Source organism: Alligator sinensis, unplaced genomic scaffold, assembly GCF_000455745.1.
Source record: "Alligator sinensis unplaced genomic scaffold, ASM45574v1 scaffold284_1, whole genome shotgun sequence".
NCBI classification, from domain to species: Eukaryota; Metazoa; Chordata; order Crocodylia; family Alligatoridae; genus Alligator; species Alligator sinensis.
In genome coordinates this window covers 779101-805805 of record NW_005842105.1, presented here as the reverse complement: position 1 = coordinate 805805, position 26705 = coordinate 779101, and the positions used below count along the sequence as shown (strand labels likewise).

Here is a 26705-nt window from a genome sequence, read left to right as displayed (position 1 = left end):
GGGGAGGGTTGGGGTTTTTGGGGGGGGGGATAGTTTGATATTAGAATGAATTCAGAAGTGAAAATTGGTACTTGTCACTAGGACTGAAAACTGAAGCGCCAAAAAGAAATTAACTATCTATTCCCCATTTCACTTTAGTGGAACTGAGTGCCTTGTTTCCCTCAGACTCTTCTGAAAATCTTAACCCTGGAAAAAATGCACAATTGACAATGTACCATGCTAGAAAAACAAAGACAGCTGAGAACACTTGAAAATAAACTGCATTTGGACTTGCAATCTCAGAGCTACCAATTTTGCTTAAAAATTTAAACAAATTTTAAAAGACTTTTTTTTTTTAACAGACAGTTGTACTCACATTTAATAATACCCCAATGGGATGTCTTCCACATATTGTATTATGGTATTTCTTCAAGTAATTGCTAAAAGATACAGGGTCTAGCTGTTCTATAATGCTCATACCCTGAAAAAGAATCAATAGCAATGATTACTATTTTCTTAGAAATATAGGCACTTTACAGTTGCTATCTATCACAACTACATGAGGTTTCCCTCCCCTCCCTTCTCAAATGCTCAAGTCTGAATCAATGAAGTCTCATGCAAATGAGCGGCATTTTATACTTGTATATAGACAGAGGTTTTGACAATGATCTGACATATGTGGAGCTATCTTCACATCTTCAGAAATGCACTGTGAATGACTGTCTTAACACTGCTCCTAATGCCTACTCCCACACTCCTATGTAGCTCTGCTCCCTGAGCAGCTTCACTCCTGATGGGTTTTTTTGTACATCAAGGCCCAGGCAGGCAGAAAAATCTATGTGAGAACAAAGCCTATTCACCTACACTAAACACTGATGTATATGCAAATTTAAATAGGATCATACCAGTGTTCCAGGCAAAGACAACTCTTTCCTGTCAGTATATAATTCAAATCAAATAAATGAAAGACAGTTTAAAATAAATCTAACCCTGTTATAGGCAAAGATTCTGCCTCCCACGGCTATTCTCTGGCAGCTTCTCACCAGACAGTATTAGATATTGTGCTTCCTTCCCCTTCTGAGAACTGCTTAATCTATTTGAAATCTGCAACAGGTTACTGAGGTCCAACTGCTGACAGACTCCGTAAGAGGTATACACTTAGGCTAGGGACAGACATTACACATATACTGGTTTAAGTGATCAGAAACTGGTTTAAATGTGTAACAGAACAAATGTTCAGTGTACATAAACCAGTTTGAAAATGGCTGAAACCAGTTTGAGATAAACCTGGTTGAATATAGTATCAGACTTAACTGATTTGGGTCAAACTGGTTTATGCATGTCTGTCCCAGACCCCTTCCTGGTTTAAGTTAAATCAGAGTTCCCCAGCACCCCAGATGCTTTGTAAACTTGGGCAGGGCTCTGCTCTCTGCTCCAGCCCAGCAGGGCTGGCTCCTCCCCTCTGCTCTCTGGCTACAGCTCCAGCAGAGACTGCAGGTATAGTGGTGTCTGCCTGCCGTCCTCCTGCTCACCCCCACCACCACCACCATTCCCTGCTCAAGCAGGGATTCCCTCCTCCCCTCTGCCTTAAAAACCTCTCAGCATTAGCTAGTATACCACATGCTGGCTACAGTCCGTGCTGTGGGAGACGGGACAAAGGCAGACAAGACAGTGTTGGCTGAGGGATTTTTGAAGCTAAATGAACAGGTAGCTGGTAATGTCCCTCCATTTCTTCCTTGGAAAAAGTTGTTTAAGAAGAGCTTGAAGTAATAAGAGATGCCTTTGTTTTGTTTGATGGTGTGCTAAATGGTAACAATTGCCTGGGTAACTCCCTGCTGTGTAACTAAATGCTCTGTTATCAACTACCTGCTGGCTCCCTGGCTGGTCAGGAGGGAAACCCCTCCCTAACCAGAGCATCCTGCCAGGGCCTGGCAACCCCCCCCCCAGCTCAGCACTATAAAAGGGAAGGAAGGGCTGCTCTGGTGATTACAAACTGGTTCAGCCTAGCCAGGTTAGACTAACCTACAAAAATGGAATCAATTCAGACTCAGACTTTTAGAATGTCTGTCCCTAGTCTTATTCTTTTCCTCTCAGGTACAGATAATAGAGTAACTAAACACTGTGTCATGGAGGGGAAAAGGGGTTCACAGTGAAGAGAGATCATTCTTTCATACAGAAAGTTCTCTCAAGTTTTGCTTTTGTATATGAAGGGATGGGAAAAAAGTGGAGAATAAGAGGAGAATGTGTGATTAATAGAGCCTCTCAAGTTGCCACCATAACAAAGTGTTAAGAAGGTGAAGGGCCTTTAACAGAGCTGAAGGGAAGGGAGATGAGTATGCTGCTTACATGTACAACTGTTCTCTTACCCAAAAGACAGTTAAATTCTGCAACTGTCTTGTTGTTTTCAAGGGATTTAAGATGCACTCTCTGGCCCTTTCACTTCCAAACTCAAGCCAACCTAGCCTCCTTTGCTGACACAATCAAAGTACCAACAAGCATATAGATTGTAATCAGCTTGCCTTACAGTTGCTGAATGGTGCAAACTTTTGCTTACTGCTGAACATTGGTGACAGATTATTTGAAAATAAACTAACTCTGTGGCCTGTCAATTTTACACATTGTACAGCAGTATAAAGCAGAATCAAGCTTAAATGCATAGCCACGTGAAATGAAACATTCCAACTGCAATCATCCCAATTTTAAACAATTGGAATATAGTTGCAAATATAATAAGAAAACCATTGTTTCATGAATTGTTTTAAAAATAAGCATAGTACACAAACTGTATTGAGCCAAGAGATTTATTTCACAGCCATGAGTCACTGTAATGTCCTTTGCACAGACAATTTAGCAACTGTCTCAACTAAATGGGCATGGATTTAGCAGAATGCCAAGTAAGCAGATTTTGATGGAAGAAACAACACTGTGGAACATTTAGAGTTATGCAGGTCACTAATGAATACTAGTAAAAGCTGCATTCTACTACAGGCTACACATGCTACATGTTTTATAGGGGAAAAAATTAGACATAGTTTAGAGAATTTTTTCAGGTAAGCAATTACTGATTTGGGGTGCCTTAACTCCTCTGTGCTCTACTCATCATGCCAGGAGGATATAATTTTTACAAGTGTTGGGCACCCACAATGTCAATGAAAAAAAATGTGAACTGAAGGTATACTGCATCTTTGAAAATCAGGCCTCAAAGTACCCATAGTTAGCCACACTTAATTTTGGACCAGGCTACTTGAGAACTGGACAGTTTGCATATTAAATCTTAAAAGTGAAAGATGATGAGACAACATGTTTTAATTAGCAAAAATTTTCAAAATCACCACCACCACCGCAATTCAACAAGTAAAATGTCTCTTTTCTTCAGTATTAAAGGCAGTGATCTAGCAAGATTTCAAAAAAGGAAAAAATGTTATATTTACAAAAGATCATTTTTTTCTTTCTATTCCATGGGTATACCTCCACTAAGTTTGATGGAAGTATCAAACATACAAATGTAACAGAAATGAGGAATCATGGAGAAGTGTTTAGTCATGAACAAAGGGAACTACCTTTCAAACATTTTTGCAGAATGCTCTGTATGCCCTCCCATTCTTACTTCACAGGATTGTGGCAAAAGGTATTTAATTAGGGGTCTCCTTTAGTCAAAGCAAAACAAAATCTTAGATTATTGTTAACTGGCTGCTAAAAATGCAATGTCGTGTAAACTGTATTCTGGCTATGTTAATTATATACATGCCCTTATAGCCGTGTCTACTTAGGAGAACTGACCAAAATAGACATTTCAGAAAACCTGCCCCCACCCACGCCCAACATGCACCCTACTGAAGAATTTTTAGCAGTCACTGTACTCCAGCATGCTTAAGTGCATGCTTTCTGAGCAGACGAAGTACCTTCCTCATCAGGAGGCAATAAAGAGGAAGTCTTTAGTAGTAAAAGTTATCATCTCTGTCAATAGGAAGCCAGTCTTCTTCCAAAACAGAGGCTTTCTTCCTTGCATCTATTTGAAGAGGGCTAGAGGATCTAGCTGCACCTTTGCTTCTCTATCACTGTGAAAGAACTCAGGGGTGACTGATGCCTCCTTGGGCACAATTTGTGGGCGGGCCTGGGCCAAAAGCCCCATATCCGCTCCTATACTTCTGTGCCATGGCTTAGTGCCCCCCCAACATGCTGCCGGCCCATGTGGCAAAAAAATCTGCTGTGTCCTGAGCAGTGCCTAGTCGGGGGCCAATCTCAGGGGGGTACGTGGCCCCCCCCACATATTCCCCCCTACCAGTTGCCTGTGAAAGAACTAGTATCATATCTGAAGAAACGTGAGGTGGGTGAAGGCTGGATATGAAAATGAATGCATTCCTACCAAAAGCTCAGGAAGTGTGTGGTAAGCCACTGGCAGGAGGAGAGTACTGCAACATCATCCTCAATTCCAAGGATGCACAGACTGTGCATCTGCTACACAACTGCTGAGAAAAAGCTTCCAGAATTATTAAAGAATAAAATCTACTCTGAGGGTCTTCATCCTATTAATCGGGGGGGGAAAGCCAAACCCCAAATGGATGAGATTTGAGATAAGAAGCTGGCTTACAAATATGTTGGAACTCCTCATAGCAATGGTTTAGACATGCCACAAATCAGCCCTGCACTGTCCCCGAGTGCCATTTTGATCCCCTTCCTCTACCAAATCTTCTATTTTGCTTTTTTCTCATTGACTTGTGCTCCCTGCCTGATCTGCTGCTGTGCTCTCTGCTTCCTGCCCTATTTGCCGCTACACTGCCTGTCCTGTCCCCAATCTGCCATATGGCAAACACAGAGGCTGCCTGTGTTACTTGCAGCCCATGTGCCACAGAGTGTTCACCTCTGCCCTACAGGAACAGATTATCATGTATTTAAATACATCTGAGGTTGGTTAGAAGAGAGAAGATGGGCATTAACAGACCCAAATCACCATACTACAATGCAGTAATAGTTTTAAAGAAAAAAAAAATCAAAATGAGACTGAAAATGACTCTGATTAAACAGGGTACAGTAGGAATTACTTTCACCAAATTATCAACTCTTTGCCACATACCTACTAGACAATTCAAAAGTCTGCTGTCTGCAAACCTGAATCACAGATATTAACAGGGAAACCTGGTGTAAGCTACCATACCTTAATTACCATTTTTCAAAACAGGTCTTGTCTTAATTGACACAGTAAGGAAAAAAAAATGCTGCAAAGATCTAATTACTACTCTACCACTCCTGATGGGGAAAAAAAAGTGAATGGCAGGAAACAGATGCTTGTATAGACATGTAGAAAAAGATGCTCCAGGAATATTGCCAAAGGGGAAAAGCGAGAATAACTTCAACAGGCAGCATTTAACAGCTTAAAAAGCTGAACAAGATTTGCAAAGCAACAATTTTCTTTTGACAACTATTATAGAGCATTATGGATGTCAGGAGCAATTTTGTGATTTAAATATGCTAAGATTTACATTTCAAGCAAAATTAAACCTTTAAAATCAGTCTTGAGATTTCAGCATAAAACTCTTCAGAGGTCCATCAGAGTCTCCACTTTTTTATTAAACAGATCTTTTAAAAATGTTTAAACAATAAAAATAAAAACAATTAAAAAAAATTAAAAATAAAGTCATCCCCCCCACCACCCCCGGTCTTATTTCTGTAGTTAAAGAATCAGTTAGCACAAACTCAGATTTTTATGCACAGGTGAATTCTCAATACAAACACCCAACAGCTAAGAACTGTGCTTACACTGAGTTACTCTTTGCCGTCTTCTTCCCTTCCCTATCCCCCTATCTACTGCCTGCTAGGGCTGTACGAAATTTCGCTGGCCGTTCTGTTCTGACACTGTTTCGACCAATTTCAAGGTTGAAACAGCAAAATCAGAACAAAACAAAGGCCGTCGAAATAGCCTCGAAACAAAATGAGGCTGGTCGAAACGTTTCGAAAGTTGAAACGTTTTGACCATAGGCTGGGGATGGGAAGTCAGTCCAGTTGGGCTGACTTCCCATCCCCAGCGCAAGATCCAGCAGGGGGCAGGGGGCAGCCCGGCTGGGCTGCTTCCCAGTGCCCTGCACTAGATCGCACCAGGGGCGATTTTTGTCTCCCAAAATCATAACTTCTAAAATAATCCCTAGCTATTCTGGTTGTAAAACAGTGTTGGAAAACAGAGTGTAATAAATGCAGTGATGCCTGCTTGAGTCTAGAACAATGGCCTCAAGAGGTGTTGAATATCTCGCACACAAAAATCAGTTGCTCGCAAGCCTAGCAAGCATTGTTTAAAATTGATACGTTATTAACACTTCCTTGCTTATTAAAACATATTAGAAAGGAGAGCACAGGTCTGTGACTCTTTGCCCTCTATCTATTTTAAGGGACATCTTAACTAGGCCCCCAAATACTGTAGGTGGTCAAAGAGAACTGCTGCTTTCTACATCTAGTCAAGAACAAGCCAAGCCCATGGAACCCAGCAGAGTATCCGAGCTTGATGGGGCCAGGAGTAGGTAAGCCAAGCTAAAGAGGTCCAGTAGAGTCCAAGTGTATATTCAAAACCCACTGAAGTCAGGCCAAGCTTGAAAGCATATCTAGTCATATTTTGAGCAGCTATATAATTTAAAACAAATAGCATCTATTTTGCTGATTCACAAAAGTGGAGCTACTTTTGACAATGGAATTTGGAAAAAAGTACCTTCAAATATTTTCTCCCTGACTACAGACAATTGGGGCTGTCTCAAGTTCCAGAATGCTGCATTTTTTCTCAATCCTAGACAGCAACATGCTCTGGTTAGGCAACCTCCAGTTTTCTGTGCTAAGGCAAAGAAGAGCTTTCCCATTCTTCCACCCAGTGTTGTTTCCTTCTTTTCTTTTTGGCAAGTGATGGCACACAGCAGTGTTATGCCTCAGGGACACAGGATTTCACCTCCATGAACCCCTCTCTTACAACACAGCTGTTTTCCTTCTCTGCCATCCCGAGCAGTGACTGTGGCCAGAGACACTTTCCTCAGCATGACAAAGAACTCCCCACCTGTACCTCACAAAGTTTTAAGTATTCTTTTCAACTGTTTTCCTCTAGAGAAGGATCTGTCATTTCTCCAAAGTATAGACTACATAGTAGTCAAACTAATATTTTGTAAATTCCTTGGTGCTCATGAACAAGTAACTTCATTATGACAACTACAGGAGTTCAGAGAAATATAGTGGGAATCATTTAGTATATTTTCTGTCTTTTATTGCTATATAGCAGCTGGTAAATAAAGTCAGAAGCTAACCTATGTGACCATCCAACATATAGCACTTGCACTTCACATGGCAGAGTGAGAACTTCTAAATATGACAGTTATTTCCCCCAGATAAAGGCACACATCTCAAATTCACAAAGGTTCTTAATCCTGCTGCATGTCAGAAACATACAGAAACCTGAAAAAAGATGTTCTTCCCTCTGTGAACCACTAACAATGTCTCAATAACATTTTCTGAAAGGCTGGAGCAGATGTTCTGCATCCTTCACAATGCTGAACTTGGCAGCATCCTTGAAGTCATTTTTCTTAATTCTATTGCACCCCTGAGTAATGCGGATATGTGAATCTAAGAGACCCATGAGTATTTAGCATAAAAGGCTCCAAGTCTCTTTCCAAAAAGTTGATGCTGACTGACTAGATGCTTCAGAACCTTAGAAAAACCCCTGCAGAATTTTTTTGATTTCCAGGAAATATTGGAATCATCCAAGTCTTGCTTGGATGACAAGCATTTTCAGTTTCTGTACATAAAGCATAACAATTAAATCCAGATGCAAGTAAGTACATGTTGGTTTTTAGATTAAATCATTCCCTTCTACATCTAGGGAAGAGAGAAAATGGGCAGTCCCAATGGAATAGAAATGGTTTTGTTTTCTTAATCTGCGCAATCTCCACATTTTCCCCTCCACTTAGAGTAATTAAGCTTGTTGAAACCATCACCAACACCACAGGTAAGATCCCTGCCAAATTTAACCAGCACTACAACACGTGTGAGCTACCAGAATATTCTGTTTCAAAGTCATAAAGCTCACTGTTTCTCCTACACACATGTACAGTGAAGGAATTTCAGGCAGTCAGGAATACATTTATTTTCAGAAGTAATATTTGCAAAATTCCACCCACAATACATTGTGCACACTCAGTAAAACGTACAATACCAGCTGCCAAACTACTGAATGTAGTACAATAGTTAAAAACCCTGTTTATGGCAAGTGAAAGGAGAAAATGCATATACAGCATATCTGTTCCTGAATATTTTATTAGATTCTAGAAAGGTTCAAGAGACATGCACAGATTATTTTTTTCAGATAGTTAGTTCCCCCAAATCTGAAAACTTACCATTTTATCTAGGTGCTCAATGGATCTATAAATTTCTCCTTGGGATTCATCATAGTAACTGTAACGGAACCTTTGACCTTCAAACAAAAGTTACATACAGAATAAAAAGGGACAAACTAAACTGATAGCTAAAATGCTCCCTACTGTATCAGAATCAGATTTATGATATTCATAAAGTAACAATCTTTCTCTGTTATAACTTTCTACTCCACTGAGAGAATTCCAAACATTAGCACAGACACTCCCCAAAACCACTTAGGAACACAGGACTGAGAGGCATCCTGGGCCAGGGAATCCAGTCCCCTGTGTTTCAAGGCAATCATTATGCCTTTAAGGGATACTTATACTTTGAAAAATGACTATGTATAAAATGCCACTACTGGCACAATGTGTTAACTGCCTACCCATGTCTTCACATCAAAATTCCCTTGGTTCACAAGTAAACAGACATGTCTGACTGCCAGCCCTGCAAAAATCTGCAACCTGAAAAAACAAGGTGTTCTCTTCTGCTTGCCCAAAAGCAGCCATGATAAAGATAACATCAGAATTTTAAAAAGAATCCAGGTCATCCTTTCATAGCTCTACTGGCTCCACAATTCTGAGATAAGTAAAATTAACAAAGATGACCTGAATGCAAAAAGGGAAGCACATCTTAGGTAACATGGAAAGTAACAAAAATCATTTGTAACAAAAATGACTACAGGTCTAGAAATGACTTGCAAGTAAAGGTTGGGAGAACTTTAGGATTATTTAGTCAGGAGAAGAGAAGACTGAAGAAAGATTTGGTACCAGTCTTCAAATACCTGAAGGATAGTTATATAAAGAAAATGTTAATAGACTATTTTCTGTGGCTGCAGGGGACAGGATAAGGAGTAATGAGCTTATACTGAAGCAGGGCAAGTTTAGGTTGGAAATTAAGAAGAACTCTCACTATAAGGGTGGTTAAGCATTGGGACAGACTATAGAGAGAGACTGGAGAGATTTAACTACAGGTCAGACAAACAAACACTTGTCTGGGATGTTTTAGACAGGGGTATTCTTGCCTTGACCAAGGTGTTAGACTAGATGACCCCCCGAGATCAATTCCAGGCCTCATTTTCAATTATTTATGTACCTTTTTTTTTTTTTTTTGGAGAACTACTTTTCACCTGTAACCAGACATTAAAAAAAACCAGGTAAAGGTACTGGGTAGTTCATAGAAAGACATGGAATCCAGGATTCCTGGATTCTATATTTGGCTCCGTCTTCAAAACCAGTTGGATAATCCTAGGCAATTCATCTGTCTCCAGCTTACCTATTACAAAATAGGTGGACCACTGATTTCTATGGATTTTTGTAAAGCCTAATAAATTAGTTTGCTTATACAGATTATAGATCATTCTGATATCCTTAACCGAAAGACATTAAAGAGCAAGGCGATATAAAACATTTTTTATTGGGCTATAAAAGTGCAGAGAAGTAGAGAAGACCCAGAACGCTCCACCACTTTCCCCAGCCCACTCAAAACTTGAAGACTGACAAATTATTTTGTCTAATATTTTTTATTCTTACAGAAAGCAGAAAGGCATTCAAGTTTAAAGTTTACATTTAGCAAAGATCTCTAAACACCTTCAATATGCTTAAAGAAAGGACCTCTTCAAACATAGCTACAAATTCTTATAATAGAAAGGTCTGTAACTTACCCCAATGGCAAAAGTCAGAAGAAACCACAAAGAGGTTACTAGGATCTGCTAGGTATTTACTAAAGAGTTTTCCAAATTCCTGTTCTTTTGACTCACTCAGTGCTCCGACCAACACAGGAACAATGGTAAACTCATCCTTATGGCTTATAAGCAAAAGAAAAAAATGTCATTTAAAAATAATTTCTAATAAGGTTATTATTTCTAATACAACAGCTGAAATAATACAACCCAAACACTTAAAAGGACGCTTTCAATTTGAAATACAGGTAATTTGAAGAGATCTAAGTAGTTCCAGTACTAAGCCTTCTCCACATTTCCTTGACAATTTTTTGTGGTTTTACAATCTCTAAAAAAACAAAAAACCCTGCAAAACACATAGTTCACCTTTGCTGGGAGATATAATATCCTTAACCAACAGAAAAAAACACAACTGTAGAGAAAAAACAGAGAAATGGACTCTAAACAAGACTGAAATACCCCTTTATAGATAAGCAGCAGAACTGACCCACACCAGTGTTTAACCAAGCCAATAGTGTCAAACCCACCCTGCCCCCAGGCCACATCCAGACCACAGGGCTCCTCACAGGCTGGACATGGGGACAGAAGCGGTGCAGCAGTGGCAGAAGCAGATGTGGGGGTTAACACAGCTGTCACTCACCCCTACCACCAACAGGCATCCAGCCTCCATTGGGGTCCACCAGGTTTCAGTAGTGGGCCCCAACCCTCCCCCACCCCATTTGCCCCACATAACAGCTCCATGTACTAGAAGTGGCCTGCAAGCCTTAAGTTTGACAACCCTTAATTCAGCCATCATTACAGAGTCAGCACAAACCTCAGGCACTATAGGCCCTGTCACCCTGAGACTTTTACCCAAAGAGCCAAACTAAGAATCAACCAAAATAATTTTTCCTGATTTTTCAGTCATATTATTCAAAACTGTCCATCTGTAACAACCATAGGTATAAGTAAAACAGGCTGCTTGCAGATGTTTAAAAAAAGAAAGCCAAAAAACGGCACTTTAAACTCTGTGAGTTCCCATGACAAGCCCATCACATGCCCAGAAGAGGCAGCGTGTTAGTTGGACCCAGTCTGCCTGATGTCTGTATAGACCAGGAGTTTTAGTGGGGCTTTGTTCACACTTTTATCTAATAGCTGATTGAATTAGCTTTAGATAAAGGCTCCAAAAAGCCCTGCTGAAGTGCCCAATCTTTAAAGATGCTGCAGAGCCGGGTCGAAGTAACACACTGCATCTTCCAGTAATGCATTTTTTTTTGTTTCGTTTTGTTTTGTTCTTTAACCTCTGCACACGTGCACATACATATGCTCCCCCACAAGAGGTGGCCCTTGCCAGGCACATCCACAGCTGAGGAGCTTGGGGAGGTGGGGGTGGAGCTGCTTCTACGCAGTCCGGCCCCACAGGCTGGACTCCATCCCCCAGACTGCTGCATGGTGCCAGGCAGGCAGGTGGGCAGGGCTGCTTCCACCCAGTGTCCTCTGCGGTGCCAGCAGCCCATGCCACCTGCCAGCAGAGATAGAGGCTCAAGCATGGCTCACCCAGGGCCTGCCACGTGGTGGTATTACTCAGGCCCCAAATAAAACAATTGGTGGGCTGGATCCACCCCTGAATTAAGCCATTTCTTACATATCTCAGAACAGGCATACTTCCACTTGTGTGTTTAAACAGCAAGATTTTGTTTATTCCATTTGAAATACATACCCCCCTGAATATTTATTTTTAAACTTTGTTTCTCAAATAAAAATTCACTTTTAGCCTTAAAGCAAGGCAAAACAAAATCTAGGACCAGTAGAAGTTTTTCCCCCACAGCACTCCTATTCAAACAAGTGTAAAACGTGATTCTTGTATAGATTATTCAAACTTGAATACTCAGTTGTTTGCTCTTCTCCCAGTTTCTATCTGACCAGGAAGTCCCAGCCTCTAATCCATATTTTGCCTTGAATTTTTAATGTAAAATATTACAATTTTTCCCACTAAAGAATTACTTCTTCCTTCTGCAAATTACACGCAATTCAAATACATGACTTCAGTCATTGCACAGTTTTTTGCCCAAAGTACCTTTCCATGGCTTTAGCAGTATAAGGCAAATGCATTTCAATACTGTGTTCATCTTCATCTGTCTGTAGAGACATACGCTCAAACATTCCAGTCTTCCACAATTCTCCATAAACTGAAGAAATTTAAAAATAATAAAATGCTTCATTAAAATAAAATCCTACCAAGCAAACTATATCAGAAGTGGCACAATTAAACAAAGGCACCTGCATTCGAAACTATGACCATGACATCATTTTAAGTAATTTTCTCATTATAAGCATAAGTTGCTTCTAACCTGTTAGAAAATATATACATGTCAGTATCTTAAAAACTTAGCACACGGTAAAACAGCAGCATTTTTAGAACCTTTCAGAAGCTTTCTAGAAATAACATAAATCATTGTACAATTTAAAACCAAGTGTCTGCTCATCTGCATAATCTCTCCATTTCCAGGTTTTCACCAAGCATACAATTGGGCGGGGAACACAGATCAACTGAGATTCTACTGGTTGGATAAGAACACTGTACTCTACCTGTTAATGCAGTTAAAAGTATAATAGTTGTACGTTATTGATATTTTCCTCAAACTCCTCCCTCTGCCTATTCTGTGATGGAACAAATGACAACACAAAAAAACCCCCAAAAAACTTCCACTCTACATAGAATACAAAGCACAGATATGCCTTGTTCCAGTTCCCTGCAAGAGAATTCTCAAATTAAAAACAGTCAAATGACAAAGACAATATTTGCCCAAAACTATTTAAGTCTCTTAAACAGACCTTATATATTACTTCAGTCTGAAATGTTCCTATTTTATTAAGTAATAAAGTACCACAGGTCTTCTGCAAGTAAGCTGAGCAGTAGTTTATCAAATCTTATGAACTGGCATTCATGCATGCAGACATTTTGTTCTCTCACTTGAATCTAAGTCAGTTGTCAGGTACTTTTTTCTAATCAATCTGCAAAAAACCGTATCTAGTAGAACTATGCAATGGGATGAAGTGGAGTAGATCCACCCTACTGTAACAGTTTTCAATTCCGAGTTCCTCTCATATGATTTGTTTGGGTGAGAATAAACAAAGGTGAACAGTGTTTGGGAACTCAGTCTCAGAAGCATAAAAAGACATTTGAGATCAGTAAGGAAATACCTACTGATCTTACAACAGGTAGTCCTGTCGTTAGATTTTTGAGCATTCCTGTTTTTTTATGACACAGTCTCATGCCTTGCATATAACACATTAAAACATAACAGAGCTCCAAGAATTGTACTCTACACTGAAAACAGCAGAAATCTGTATTAGTTTTACATGATTGATGATTTCTGTGGAAAAAAAAAAAAAAAAAAAAATCAAACTTCCTAATTTCTAGCAATCAGAGCAGTTTAACATGATTATTACTAAACTCCTCAGGGTAAGGACAGTGGTCAGAACATTGGAGTTTTGGTCTATCACTGGTGCTCTTACATACTACCATAATACAAAGAGTTAGTCACATTGCAGCAATCCGTAAAACAATAGCTTACTGCATACTTACTCTTTTGATCAATTCGAAGATCATACAGAGGTGTTCTATATATGTCCACACTGGAAAGTGCACATCGGGAAAGGGGCACATGATGGGAAGGCCCAAGAATAAAAATTTTCCTACTATAATAAACAGAAGCATAATTAATACAAACACGCAAATCAGATTACATTTCTTCATGAATCTGCGCTAGTACAAGAAATTAAGATCTGGCTGACCTTTGTGTCTCCAAGGCCAGATATGAGAAAGGTAAACCTAACGTGACAGCAAAGTTAGCTGCCAGGCATGTGTCCTCAGTGGAGAAGAACAACGACGGTTTTAACAGCTACTCAAAGCTGCTTCTGATTAGGTTTGAGTTTTTCCTGAAGTTAAATTTAAGCCAGCTCTTTCCCCAATGGCAAAAGTCTCTCCCAAGCACAGTTTTTCATTCAGCTGTCTTACAGGTAACATTTCTTACAATACTGCTGATAACTGCAACCTCTATTTTACTGGGGAAAATCAATGAGTAATCATTATTTCAATTAGGGGTCAATCTTTTCTGCCATAAGGTTATGAGAAGTCTCTGACATTTTTATGTGCTTTATAGACAGTGTCATATAACTTATTTTACTTTTGCATATGAAAAACCTACAATTGCTTCAGGGAGGGGAGACACTGACAGGTTTGGCTTGTTTCTTGCATACAGAGTGGTTCAGCAAAGCAAAGGAAAAAAGTGGCAAAATGCTACATTGACTCGCTTCAAAATTTATCCAGAACTCTAGCACACCTCAGCCATTACATCGAGGGAGTGGAACTCGTTTCTATGAAATGACAGTGCAGAAAACATTCCTGATTATTAACAGATTTTCTTTAAAAAAACCCCAACACCCTAATTTTGTTCAGAATATTTTGCAAAGAACAAGAATGTTAATTATATCAGCCTTTTGTTATTTTTTTTTCTGATCACAGGCTGACAGGAAAGTTGGACAGGAAGGGACCTCACAAGGTCGTCTAGTCTAGCCCCCTGCTCAAGGCAGGTTCATCCCTGACTAAACCATCTGAGCCAAGTTAAGGTCCCTCTAACTTGCTCTTGAAAATTTCCAAGGATGGAGATTCCACAATTTCTCTATGTAGCCTGTTCCAGTACTTGACCACTGTCATACTCTCCAACTTACATTTCCCCTGCTGAAGCTTGAGACCATTGTTCCTAGTCCTCTCTCTTACAGTCACAGAGAAAAGCTCATCTCCATCTTCTCTGTAATCACCCTTCAGGTATTCAAATTCCCCCTCAGTCTTCTCTCCTCCAGACTAAAAAACCCTAGCTTTTTCAGCCTTTCTTCCTAAGGCTTGCCTCCCAGGACTCTAATAACTTTTATTGCTCTGCACTAGACTCTTCAAACTGTCCACATTCATCTTGAAGTGCGAGGTCCAAACTGGACACAGTATCACAGAATCATAAAGCCAGAAGAAACAGCTCAGGCTCTTAATAAAACTCAAATCTCTGAAAAATGGCAAAAGAAAAAAAAAAAAAAAAAAAAAAAAAAAAAAAAAAAAAAAAAAAAAAAAAAATCAAAAAAGAGATCAAACACTACATAAAAATCAGAGGCAATTCCCAGTAAATTTCAAAGTAAAATAAATTCTACATAAAATACTCAGGGAAACATATCTTTAAATATCCTTTCCCTTTTACTTTGGCCTCATTTTCTGATAATGGGTATATTTTCAAAAACAAAGTAGTAAGTATTTTCATTAATGCTGTTACAGAGGACTATTTTAATGTCTGAAACGTGAAAGTAATGAAAAAAAAACACAAAACTATTTTGAAATGGTTAGCTAGGAATTCAACACTCGGTAACACCATCAGCTTGAACACTGCTGTTAGGAAATGTTTCCCACTTAAACTAGTTTATACATAGAAGAGATCTATTAATGCTACTTACGTGATGTTAGGATCCACTTGTTTATAAGCATGGGCTGCACAAGACCCACAGTAGGTATATCCTGCATGGCTACAAAATAATTTTTATAAAATATTAAAACATTTGTGTCTAAGAATAACTATATAACTAAGCAATTTAAATAAGAATGTACTAAACAATTACATAAATAGCAACATCTAAAAAAAACTGGCAACCATTAATCAGGACTGATAATTATAAAAAAAATAGTTTTGGGTACATGTGGGATGTACTGTTACAGAGCATTCTAAAAATGTATTCTTTAAAGTGATACTGTTTCTCAAAGAAGGTGTGAGATACCAGTGGAGATTCAGAGTAGCACAAAGAAACAGTTAACCTGAAAATGGCAAATAAGTCATGCACAAATCCTAAGAATAACTGGTACATGACATCCTAAATAATACTATATGTACACTATTATCCAATTTCTATTTATATATGATCATTTATAGGCATTGTCCCTCTCAAAGAAAGACAACCTTCAAGTTCTAACCAAGCTGTATATTATTTATATACTAGCGAACTGCCCATCAAGAATGACAGATGAATTTCAAATAACAAAAACAAACAGACAGATTTTACTTTTTACATTTACTAAATAAACTAAACATTTATAAAACTTAAATAAAATAGGCTGAACATTTGAAGATACCAATCCCTTCCTGCACTTGCTTTTGTTCCAGCAGGCTGGAGGCACACCTGCCCAGGCTGCTGCCTGGCCACCACTTATACGCCTTTTTGCTGGGCAAGGGAAAGGGCAGGTGAGCTCCGAGCCTTGCAACAGCTGCCCACTCCCTGGGGCTTCCTCCTTCTCTGCTCAGGGCTCAGGATGGGGTCACCGCCGCTCACCCATTGCCTCGCTCCTCTGCCCGGATTCCACTTTTCCTCAGCTGGCCCCTCCCTCTGTCCTCCCTGCCACCCTCCCAGGAGGGGCTTAGTAGAAACAGCCATAGCTCCTGACTTTTTTCCCAGTTCTGGAACTTGGGATCATCCAGACATGATCACTAAACAAATGCTAAGGTTTAGCAAAGAAATTTCTCTGAAGACACAAATGTTCTCTCTCTCTCTCAGTTTTCAAGCTATTTACATTTAAAGAGCGTTACGGACAGACAGACACACAGACAGATGGACTACCCTTTATATTTATAGAATGATATCATAGCACAGTGGAGATCAACATTTTTGGCTGGCATGCCTCAAATTAAGCCCCACACCCTCCCCAGTGATGTTTTTACACATGCTCTGGGGGGTGGGGCGCTTTAATTAGAGTGGCTCTGGGTGCCGCTCTAATTAAACCACCTGGAGTATCTCGTGTATCGGTGTCCCTGCACTTCAAAATGGCCGCGGGGCACTTTAACTAAAACTCATTCGACGAGCTGTAGATAAAGTGCCCCCGCTGCCATTTTGAAGCATGGAGACACTAATACACCAGACTTGGAGGCTAGATGGAGCACAGTAATTACCACGCACCAGCAGACTCGATTAATCAAGTCTGCTCCAAAGCCCTATAATTACAATGCGTTGGAACAGCTTGTGCACTTGTGTACAGGCACCTCAAATGCCAGTCTGATCCCTTTCCCCAACCAATCCATCACTCTGCTTCTGTTCCCTGCTCTATGCTTCCCACCCAGTCTGTTGCTCTTCTTTCTGCTCCCTGCCCCATCTCCCACTATGCTGCCTGCTCCTTCCTTGATCTGCCACATGCCACACACAAAGATTGCCCATGCCACTTGTGCCACAGGTTGTACATTCCTCCTGGAGCAAATCCATGAGTACCTGGGTCTTCACGTCTAGCAATATACTACACTTCTTCAAGACTTCAAGGCAATAGTGAGGAAAGAACAAGACAAGGGTGGATAGATGTGGTACTGAAAGGACAATAGGTAATGAGGAGTAAGTCTGGAGGTAATTTAGAAATATGCACTGGCAATTAAAAGGATACATCAACCACAGAATGAATAAATGTAGGAAAATCAATTAAAATTAGCACAAGAACAGTGAAAACTAAGGAGAAATTAACTAGAAGGACAGGGGGAAAAAGCATTTCTCATCAGCATCCAAACCATGACGAGGCTTATGAGAGGCATTTCTCCATGCCTGATTTTCCAAGAACACGTTATTAGTTATTTCTTATTCTGCAGGTGGAAAAGCAGAGGCAAAGGTAAGTGAAACGACTTGCGGGTGGTAACAAACAAAAATCTGTGACACAGCTGGACAAAAAACCCAGATTTCTCGTTTCAGTTTTGTTCCCTGTCCTCTAGACCCCAGTGTTCTAAGTAGGACTTTGGTCCAGTTTCTTACAATATCTCTTGTGGTATCATTATAAATAAAGAAGGCATGCTTAATTTAAAAAAAATAAAATCACTGTAACTAAATTATCCTGATGTTCCATGGTGTCTGCCCTACCATTTTCTTTCTGCTCACAGCACTGACCTATTTTATTCTTTCATCTTATGCCTCATCTACCTTTATTAACTTTAATTTGATCTTAATATATTTTTAGAAATAGCTCCCATAATGTTGCCATCGTTTTTTCTAATCTATCCTGTAAACAGAAAGCTACTTAGGGCTGGTTAGTCAGTCTAGAATTTACTATCTTCTCAGAACCTTTAAAAATACAGTTAGGATTTTTTTTCCTGCAAAACAGTTGAACAGTTGAGACTTTTCCTTTTCACACCTCCTGTGTTGCTTTGGTAATTTAGACATTTGCATAAGTGTTTGTGAATTTTGCAGTAACTGGCAGTTCTATCAACATGTTTATATGGCTCAGGGCATCTTTGATTTTAGGGTATGACAGCTACAAAACCATACTGTAGTTGAAACTTCTTTCAGTATTTGTTCATGGCTTGCAGCAGAGAAAACAGTGAATTCTTTGATCTTTGCATGTGGCTAAATTTGAGTCAAATTCATTCGCTACTTCCAGAGACATGAAGAAACACAAAGAAAATGGGGTTACTAGGTTTATAAGGCTTGAAATCACCCTCTCAAGCACGGTGAAGCATAAGGGCTTTTACAGTATTAAATAAGGGTTATTTTGCAAAGTCAGTAAAAGCTCCATTAAGTGGCACCTTACAAGCTGGCATATTCTATTAACCCGCACACCAGCTTGTAAGGTAAAGTGAAACCGAAGTGCCCACTGTGGCACTTCTGGTTTCTCCAAGCCCCCATGGCCTGGGGCATAGCAGGGGCTGCTGAGCCCCCTGCGCTGCTGAGCCCCCATGGCCTGGGGCATAGCAGGCTGCGCGGGGCCCACCTCCCTGTCCTGCAGGGCCTGCAGGAGAGGCGGTGATGCTGTGCAAGGACGCCTGTTCGGGCCGCTCAATTAACCGGCATATTTTGTTATCCTGGAGGGATGCTGGATAACAGAGCTTTTACTGTAGCAAGGTTCATGGTCTTGTTGGAACACTGAAAAGACAATTACCTCATGTATTTCCTAGAAGTTTAGCATTAGTGTTACGTTCTTTTGAAGGAGGAATATTAGACCATGGTTTCCAGGCATTTTCACTGTCTGAAGAGAATTATTATTTGGACTCAAATATATCATAGTTTCATAGTTCTTAGGGATGGAAGGGACCTAAACAGATCGTTAGGTCCGACCCCCTGCTCCGGGCAGGAACAAGTGCTGGGGTCATAACGCCCCAGCCAAATATCTATCCAGCCTCCTCTCGAAGACCCCCAACATAGGAGAGAGCACCATCTCTCTCAGGAGTCCATTCCAGAGCCTGGCAGCCCTAACTATAAAGTAATGCCTCCTTATGTCCAGCCTGAACCTTCTCTCTAACAATTTGTGGCCGTTATTCAGGCTGGGTCACATCAAAGATCAACCTTTTTTTAAAACCTGATCAAATTTTATTTCAACGTTTTGAAGACATCTTTCAAATGCCAATGCAGACCAGATCATGTCTAGAGCCCAAACCAAAGTTTTAGAAATATTTAGAACTGCAGGATTTGTTTTTTATGAAGAGAAAGAAATGATAGCAAAGGCAACTTAAGCCTGAATTGATCCATAATTCAAACAGCACTTTAGCAAAGGTTGTTTAAAGAATTTAGATCGCCAATTTCATACCAGTTATACTACTATATAACTATACTTGCAGAGCTGGCATATTCCCCATGAGGGGCCTACAATACAGACCACAGTCCCTAGCCCAAAAAACCCTCAATCTTCATACATCATTATAATGCACTCCTTGAGCTTGTTTATTGGCACAACCTTTCTGGGAAAATTAATGTTTTAAAGCATAGACAGACAAGGTTCTTTGGGTAAATCTGATATCTTTTATTAGACCAACTGAAATAGTTGGAAAAATTCTTAGCAAGCTTCATCTGAGACTGAGGAATCAAGGGTATTTGAACTCAAAAGCTTGCTAAGAAGAATTTTTCCAACTATTTCAGTTGGTCTAATAAAAGATATCAGATTTACCCAAAGAACCTTGTCTGCCTATGTCCTTAGATCAATATGGCTACAACCTACATCCCTGTTTTAAAGCATAGCTTCTTTGTCCAGACAAGGTAATCATCTATTTGCACAAATTTTATGCAAGTTTCATGATACTATAAATACTTAAAGTCCACAAAACATGCTCTTAACTAAAACCAATACCAAGGCAGTGTTTCCCAACCTTTTTCGTCCCACAGCATACTTATCTATATAAAAAAGCACAGCGGCACACCGGACGCAGAGCTGGGGGAGATGGAGTGGCGTGTGGCCAGTCGGACACCAACAGGGAGGAGTGGTATGAGGCCGGCCAGCCAAAATTTTGGGCTGGAGCCACGCTCCCCATTTGTCCATGTCCACAGCAGCAGCAGGTGGGGGGCGTGGCTCCAGCCCAAAATGCCATAGCACACCAGTTGGGAAACGCTGCTTTAAGTAATGTCAGGATAAAGAAAGGGTTTAACATCCTTAAAAACTTCAAACGCACAGATTTCATACTTACGGTGCAATAATGGCTCTAGCAGGTCTTTTTGTAGATTGTACTTGAGAAAGCCAACCTTCTAGCTGTGCATTCAGCTGGGGTCCTACAAACAAACAAACAAACAAACAAACAAAAAAGAATATGCTGAAGTAATGGAATGCTCTAGCACAATTTAAAATGTAACTTATTACGAAAAACAAATCATCTCTAAAAACACCACCAATTAGATTTTCAACCACCCAAGACTGAATTGAAAGCTTGCATTTCAAAAGCAGGAATAAAAGCAATGGGAGCAACATGACAGTGTGGTTTATGGTTGCATTGGGTATGGTCAAGCCTCCTAAACTGTGAAGTTTTATTTACTGCACCAATAGTGCAAATCAGTTTCTGCTTCCTGTGCATCAAACAAATATGCATGCTGTGCCAAGGGCCACTGTTTCCAATGACAAATTCACAAGAGGGTGGTAATACACACACAGTTAATTTACTTGACTAATCATTTAGGGCAGGTGTAGGCAATCCCCAGCATGGGTGCCAGAGTGCGGCACGCAAAGGCTTTTTGCTTGGCACATGCACCTTGAGGCAGGTGGTAGGAAAGGGGCCGGGGCTGCGCTGCCACAACAAGGATTGGGTCCTTCATGGGTCCTCTACCGTGTGCCCCTGGCACACCAACTTCTTGCAAGTCCAGGTTGGGGGTATTTTTGGCACTCTACCCAAAAACGTTGCCAACCCCGATTTAGGGCATCTTTACCTGTGCTTTAATTAGAGCAGCTTGAGACCCACTGTAATTAAAGCGCCCGCAGCGCCTCATGTATTCAGCGTCCCATGCTTCAAAATGGCAGCGGGGGCACTTTAACTCAAGCTTGTTCAAAAAGCCTTAGTTAAAGCACCTCCACTGCCATTCTGAAGCAGGGGGATGCTGAATACACAAGACAAGCTGCTGGAGCATGCTAATTAGCACGCTCCAACAGACTCAATCAAGTCTGCTCCTATGTGCTGTAATTATAGTGCGACAGAGCATGCATCCTTCATGTCTACAGGCACCCCTTCTGTCTAAATTTCAAACTGATTAAATAGGACAATTATGCAAGTTTGAGAGAGCAATATTAAAAAAAAATCATGTGAGGTCAGGATTTTTGCAGTTTTTACTGGACTTGCTGCATGGTTGGGATAGATTCAGACAAGCTTTTGGGCACCACAGTACCTTTCCTTGGGTCTACAACATCACTTCAATATTACTAAAAACATGGATGTTACTCACAGGCCTCGCACAATGAATTTTAACCCATTAAATGCTATTATATGATACTAGTAAAAGGCTAAAATAGTTGATTTTTAATAATCCATAACCAACTACAAAAATTAAACTAACAGCAAGGTGATAGTTAGGGAGTCTGCAAAATATATGAGACTGCCTAAAGTGAGAAAATGCCATACCTACTTTATAGTACAGGTTTCCCTTGCCAACCACGGTTTTGCCAATCACAGTTTTGAGTATCCACACTTCAGAGAAGGCGGGGGGGTACAGTTGGAAAATAGTCCCCACAGTCCCCCTGGCCCTGCTTGTGCCTCTCACTTCACCCCACCCCCTCTCCCAACCACCACAGCCTTGCTGGTGTCCCTTAACCCCACCCACAAGCCCCTGCTCCCCCAGGCCTGCTGGTTTTGTCAACCATGGGAAATTTCAGGAACCTAACCCCCATGGTTGGCAAGGGAAACCTGTATTTCATTTGGGCAAGTTCAGTATTAAGTCAACGATCCTACGTTATTAACATTGAGAAGATGTGGGTGCTAACCTTGACAATTGATTAACACAGTGGCTCCCAACGTTTTTTTGCTGCGCCCCGCTGCTGGGAGCAGAGTGTGGCGGCGATGGCTGTCTGGGGGGGGGGGGGGGCTCTCGGCATGTGGCATGGCTCGTCTTTTGTGTCTGGCACCACTGGTATTGCCTGTGCAGCCCTCATTTGGGTTGCAACCCGAGGTTGGGAACCAGTGGATTAACATAACATTATTCCCTTCATTTTTTAGGACCCAGTCCTCCAAGCTACTGCACTGACAGGTGCTAAGAATGCTGATCTCATCTAGTCCTTGTAGGTTATAACAATGCCTTCAGAGAGTATATTGACAACATTAAGAGAACATATTTAGCAAATGTATGTTACAGTACTTCCTCTGGGGAACGTCTTAGCTTACAGAGCACAATGTTCTTATAATGAATTTAAAAAAATGCACTTTCTGCTACAAGTCTTCTACCTGCTATTGTTACAAGCTGCCAGTTACCATAACCCCCCCGACCAAAAAAAACAAACCCTCAAGAAAAATTTTTTAAAGTTTCCCATACAGATTTGACTGCACCTTATCTTACTTTCATTTGCAACTACTATAGTAGTTCTTCCCTGTGTATGCTTCTTTCACAAAGCCCAAAAGGAAAGAGAAAAACAACTAAAACTACAAAAATTGGCAGGCACTCAGAAGCACCAGAAATTATATTACAATCATTTCTTGAAATTCTTCCAAATTTCAGATTAATAGCTTTTTAAAGAAGTTATTTAGACCTCTAATGATGGCAACTCACAAGACTTGGTAAGGTCTTGAAAAATCCATCTAATGGCAATTCGGCAGCTCTCTTCAGGAAGCGTGAAGTCTAAGCCCTCACTACTATTTTATAAGGAAAAAAAATCACTACCCCTTCGGGTTGTGAAAAAACATCTTCCATATGAGGAAAGGAAGTAAGCCAATGCAGCATGACTTTTCTGAGTCTACAAATATTCAAACAGGTCTGCTGCTGTGGATAATTTTAGCAAAGCAAAGCATGATACCACTAGAGCTGGTCACTTCCATTGCTGCAACCAAGTCATTTGGCCAACAGTGCAATTGAAAAACTGTAGCAGTTTCACTACTGAGTATTGTCAAGCAAAGGTAAACCATCAATTGTGTTTGTCCGTGTGTATGTACCAATCTAGCTCTAGAAACATCCTGGATATCAGTAATGTCCTAATAAACAGTTGCCAATCAATACTAAAAGATCCTGGTCAACTGAGATTCTTGTCTGGGGTACCATCTCCAACATTAAACTTAATAGGTATCGCTATCCATATCACTGGAGTAAAAAAAGCTCCAGTAACCTGGGTCAGTTAAAATCAAGTGATGTAAACTTTTTCATTTTTGTTAAAGAGAAAGTTTCCCCAAAATCCAAGTGGATTTTCAGAAACCAAAACCAGCTGTCTGGTAAACCTCCAGGGTGCCATCCTGTAGTTCAGGCTTGTCCAACATGTGGCCCGTGGGCCACCATGCAGCCCACCAAGTCATTTTCTGTGGCCCACAGTGCTGCGACGGGAAACGAAAGTAAACACTGGTTACTTTCGTTCCCACCCCTTGTCCTTCCCCCAACCCCTCAGCAGCTTCCTAATAGCTGCTGAAGGGCTAGGGAAGGGACAAGGTTCCCACGCGCACCGCGTCAGCTTGACATTGCCGACTCGGTGCAGCTCCTCCCCTCCCCCCTCATTTCAGTGTCCCTTCCTCGCCTCACCCCTCCCTTCCTCATTTGCATGCCAGCTCCTCCCCTCTCCCACATTGCAGGGTTTCCATTCCTAGCCCCACCCCTCCCTTCCTCATTTGCATGCCAGCCCTTCCCTACGCCGGGCCCCGCCAGCCGTGTGGGCTGGAGCAGGTCACAGTGCAGTGCGCGGGCAGGCGCAGGGGGCGTGGATGCCAGCTCAGAGAGATACTGCAGCCGGGCCTGCGGGAGATACTGCTGCCGCTGTGGCTGTCGGGGCAGGAAGTCGGCGCCGCTCCTACCTCCCCACTTCCCCCCGTGCCCGCAGACATCACACTGGGGGTGGTGAGTCGTAAGCCCCGGGGAGTGAGGGACCCCTGCTGCTTGGGCTCAGGCTGCCTCAGGGGAGAGGAAGCAGGGAGGTGTCCCTGCACATCCCACACCCCCCTGTAGAGTTCCCACATGTCCCCCTGGCTGCTGAGCCCAGGTGCGCAGGTGTGGGAGCATCCTTGAGGCCACCCAGGTGGCAGGGAGGACACGGCGGGGGCAGGCAGCACCCCTTGAGCCCTGCGCCCCCAGGCTGTGGCCGGACTGGACAGGCCGCACAAGCGCCTGCTCCTGCTGGCCCACTGGGCGATAAAAAGTTCATGATCCGGCCCCACATTCAAAAAGGTTGGACACCCCTGCTGTAGTTAAATTAACCACAGCACAAGGTGGGCCACATTTGCTTAAATAGCTATTTCATTCCTGAATCCTTCAACGGCAAAACAGAAACAACCAAAATACTCTCCTCCACCAGAATGATTACAAGTAACAGACTAACTAATAATGGCTAAGGAGTGTACATCCATTAGCATCTGAAAAAGAATCTGTCCACATGTTACCGCCACAACTGTGCACTTACATTTTCTCCTACGCAGACATGTCATAAATTGTAAATTTATACAGCACCTAATTCTTTCTGGGTGTTATTGTAACAAGAAATATCATTCCGAAAGAGAAGTATGACGGAGAGAAACAAACATAACCTTTTGTCCTTTAAGAACACAGAAGTGGCATGGTATCACAACCACTTACAGTCCTCTCCCAGTTTTAAAGCTACACAATACATTTAGTGGAACAGAATATTAAGACTAATATTCTAAAATTCTACATCCTCTAATCAATTAAATAATTCTTTTTGGACACAAGTGACCCCTAACAAATTTATAGTTAACGTGTTAAAAGAACAGCTTCTATCAAGGTGTTACAGGCTGCAGTCCTTGAGGCTATGGTCAAAGGACATCTTTGTAGTAGACAAAGAGACAAGCAGTTTTTGGAAGCAAAGAGTCACTGTTTAGTAGAAGGTGCTCTCTGGAATTGGATAAACTTAGAGTGGGGGTCAACATACATAATTTTCATAGGCAATAAACTAATGATAGGATTTTCCTCAGAAGCAGGACAGAATATTTTTGCCATTGGTGAAAATAAAGCAAAATAGATTAAGGATGGTTCCTTTTCATATGACAAGTGTGGCCAACATACGGCACCTGTGCCACAAGTGGCACACACAGCTACCTTGTGGCACATCTGTCAAAAAGTTTGGCCCCCCCCCCATAAGTGCGTGGATGACCTCTATCTGACGCAAGAAGTCTACGGGCCAACGAGAGGTAAAACGCTGCTTGACCTGGTACTGGCAACCAGGGACGACCTAATCAGCGACCTAACGATCGAAGGGAAGCTGGGTGACAGCAACCTCAAGCTGATCACCTTCACCAATCACTGTAAAGCTAGCAAGTCAAGTCAGCAATGCAAGAAGTCCTCAACTTCAAGAAAGCTGACTTTGACAAGCTCAGGAGGCTTGTTGGTGAGGCCCTAAGGGACCATGACCCCAAGGGGAGGGGAGTTCAGGAAGAGTGGTTGCTCCTCAAGGGAGCAATCCTTGATGCACAAGCTAAGGCTATTCCATCTCAGAGGAAAGCCAGCAAAAGGGCACACCAGCCTGCTTCGCTCAGCAAGGAACTAGCGGATATCCTGCGTCTAAAAAGAAAGACCTACAAAGAATGGAGGACGGGATCCACCTCCAAGGAGGAATATTCCGCACAGGTCTGGACCTGCAAGGAGCAAACCAGGAAAGCCAGGGCTGCGACAGAACTCCAACTAGCTACTAGTATCAAGGACAATAAAAAAGTTCTTTTTTAGATATGTGGGGAGCTGGAGGAAAAGCAAGGGCAACACTGGACCCCTGCTAAACCACATGGGACAACTGACAACTGACGCACAGGAAAAAGCCAGCCTACTAAATGGGTACTTTGTGTCGGTCTTTTATCAGTCCCACGGGACACCCATGCTCACTACAGGACAGGGAGGTCCGGGTGAGGGTGATCCCCTGCCCTCCATCAATGCTGACCCCATAAAGGAACACCTTGAAAGGCTGGATACCAACATTCTACACCCAGGGTAACTCAAGGAACTGGCGAGCATCATACACAGATCTTTGAGAACTCCTGGTGCTCTGGTGAAGTGCCCGAAGACTGGAAGAAGGCCAATGTGGTGCCTATCTTCAAGAAAGGGAGGAAAGTGGATCCGGCAAACTACAGGCCCATCAGCCTGACCTCTATCCCGGGGAAGGTCTTAGAAAAGTTTATTAAAGAGGCCATCCTTAATGGACTGGCCGATGCCAACATCCTGAGGGACAGCCAGCACAGGTTTGTTGCGGGTAGGTCTTGCTTGACCAATCTCATTTCCTTCTACGACCAGGTGACCTATCACCTGGACA

The 26705-nt window shown here is 41.6% G+C and overlaps 1 protein-coding gene across 2 annotated transcripts in view; it reads right to left on the bottom strand.

Annotated features, from left to right (window-relative positions):
- MEMO1 (mediator of cell motility 1) overlaps nt 1–26705 on the bottom strand; it is a 50527-nt gene that overhangs the window by 3116 nt on the left and 20706 nt on the right. The window contains exons 3-9 of one of the 2 annotated variants that reach the window (XM_025205142.1): nt 20473–20554; nt 15518–15586; nt 13608–13720; nt 12096–12207; nt 10022–10164; nt 8340–8416; nt 356–460 (exon numbers count right to left, since the gene is read on the bottom strand). In XM_025205142.1, coding sequence (XP_025060927.1) covers nt 356–460; nt 8340–8416; nt 10022–10164; nt 12096–12207; nt 13608–13720; nt 15518–15586; nt 20473–20554 — 701 coding nt within the window. Of the gene's footprint in view, nt 1–355; nt 461–8339; nt 8417–10021; nt 10165–12095; nt 12208–13607; nt 13721–15517; nt 15587–20472; nt 20555–26705 lie in introns of those variants that run through there. The other variant, XM_025205143.1, reaches the window with a different exon arrangement.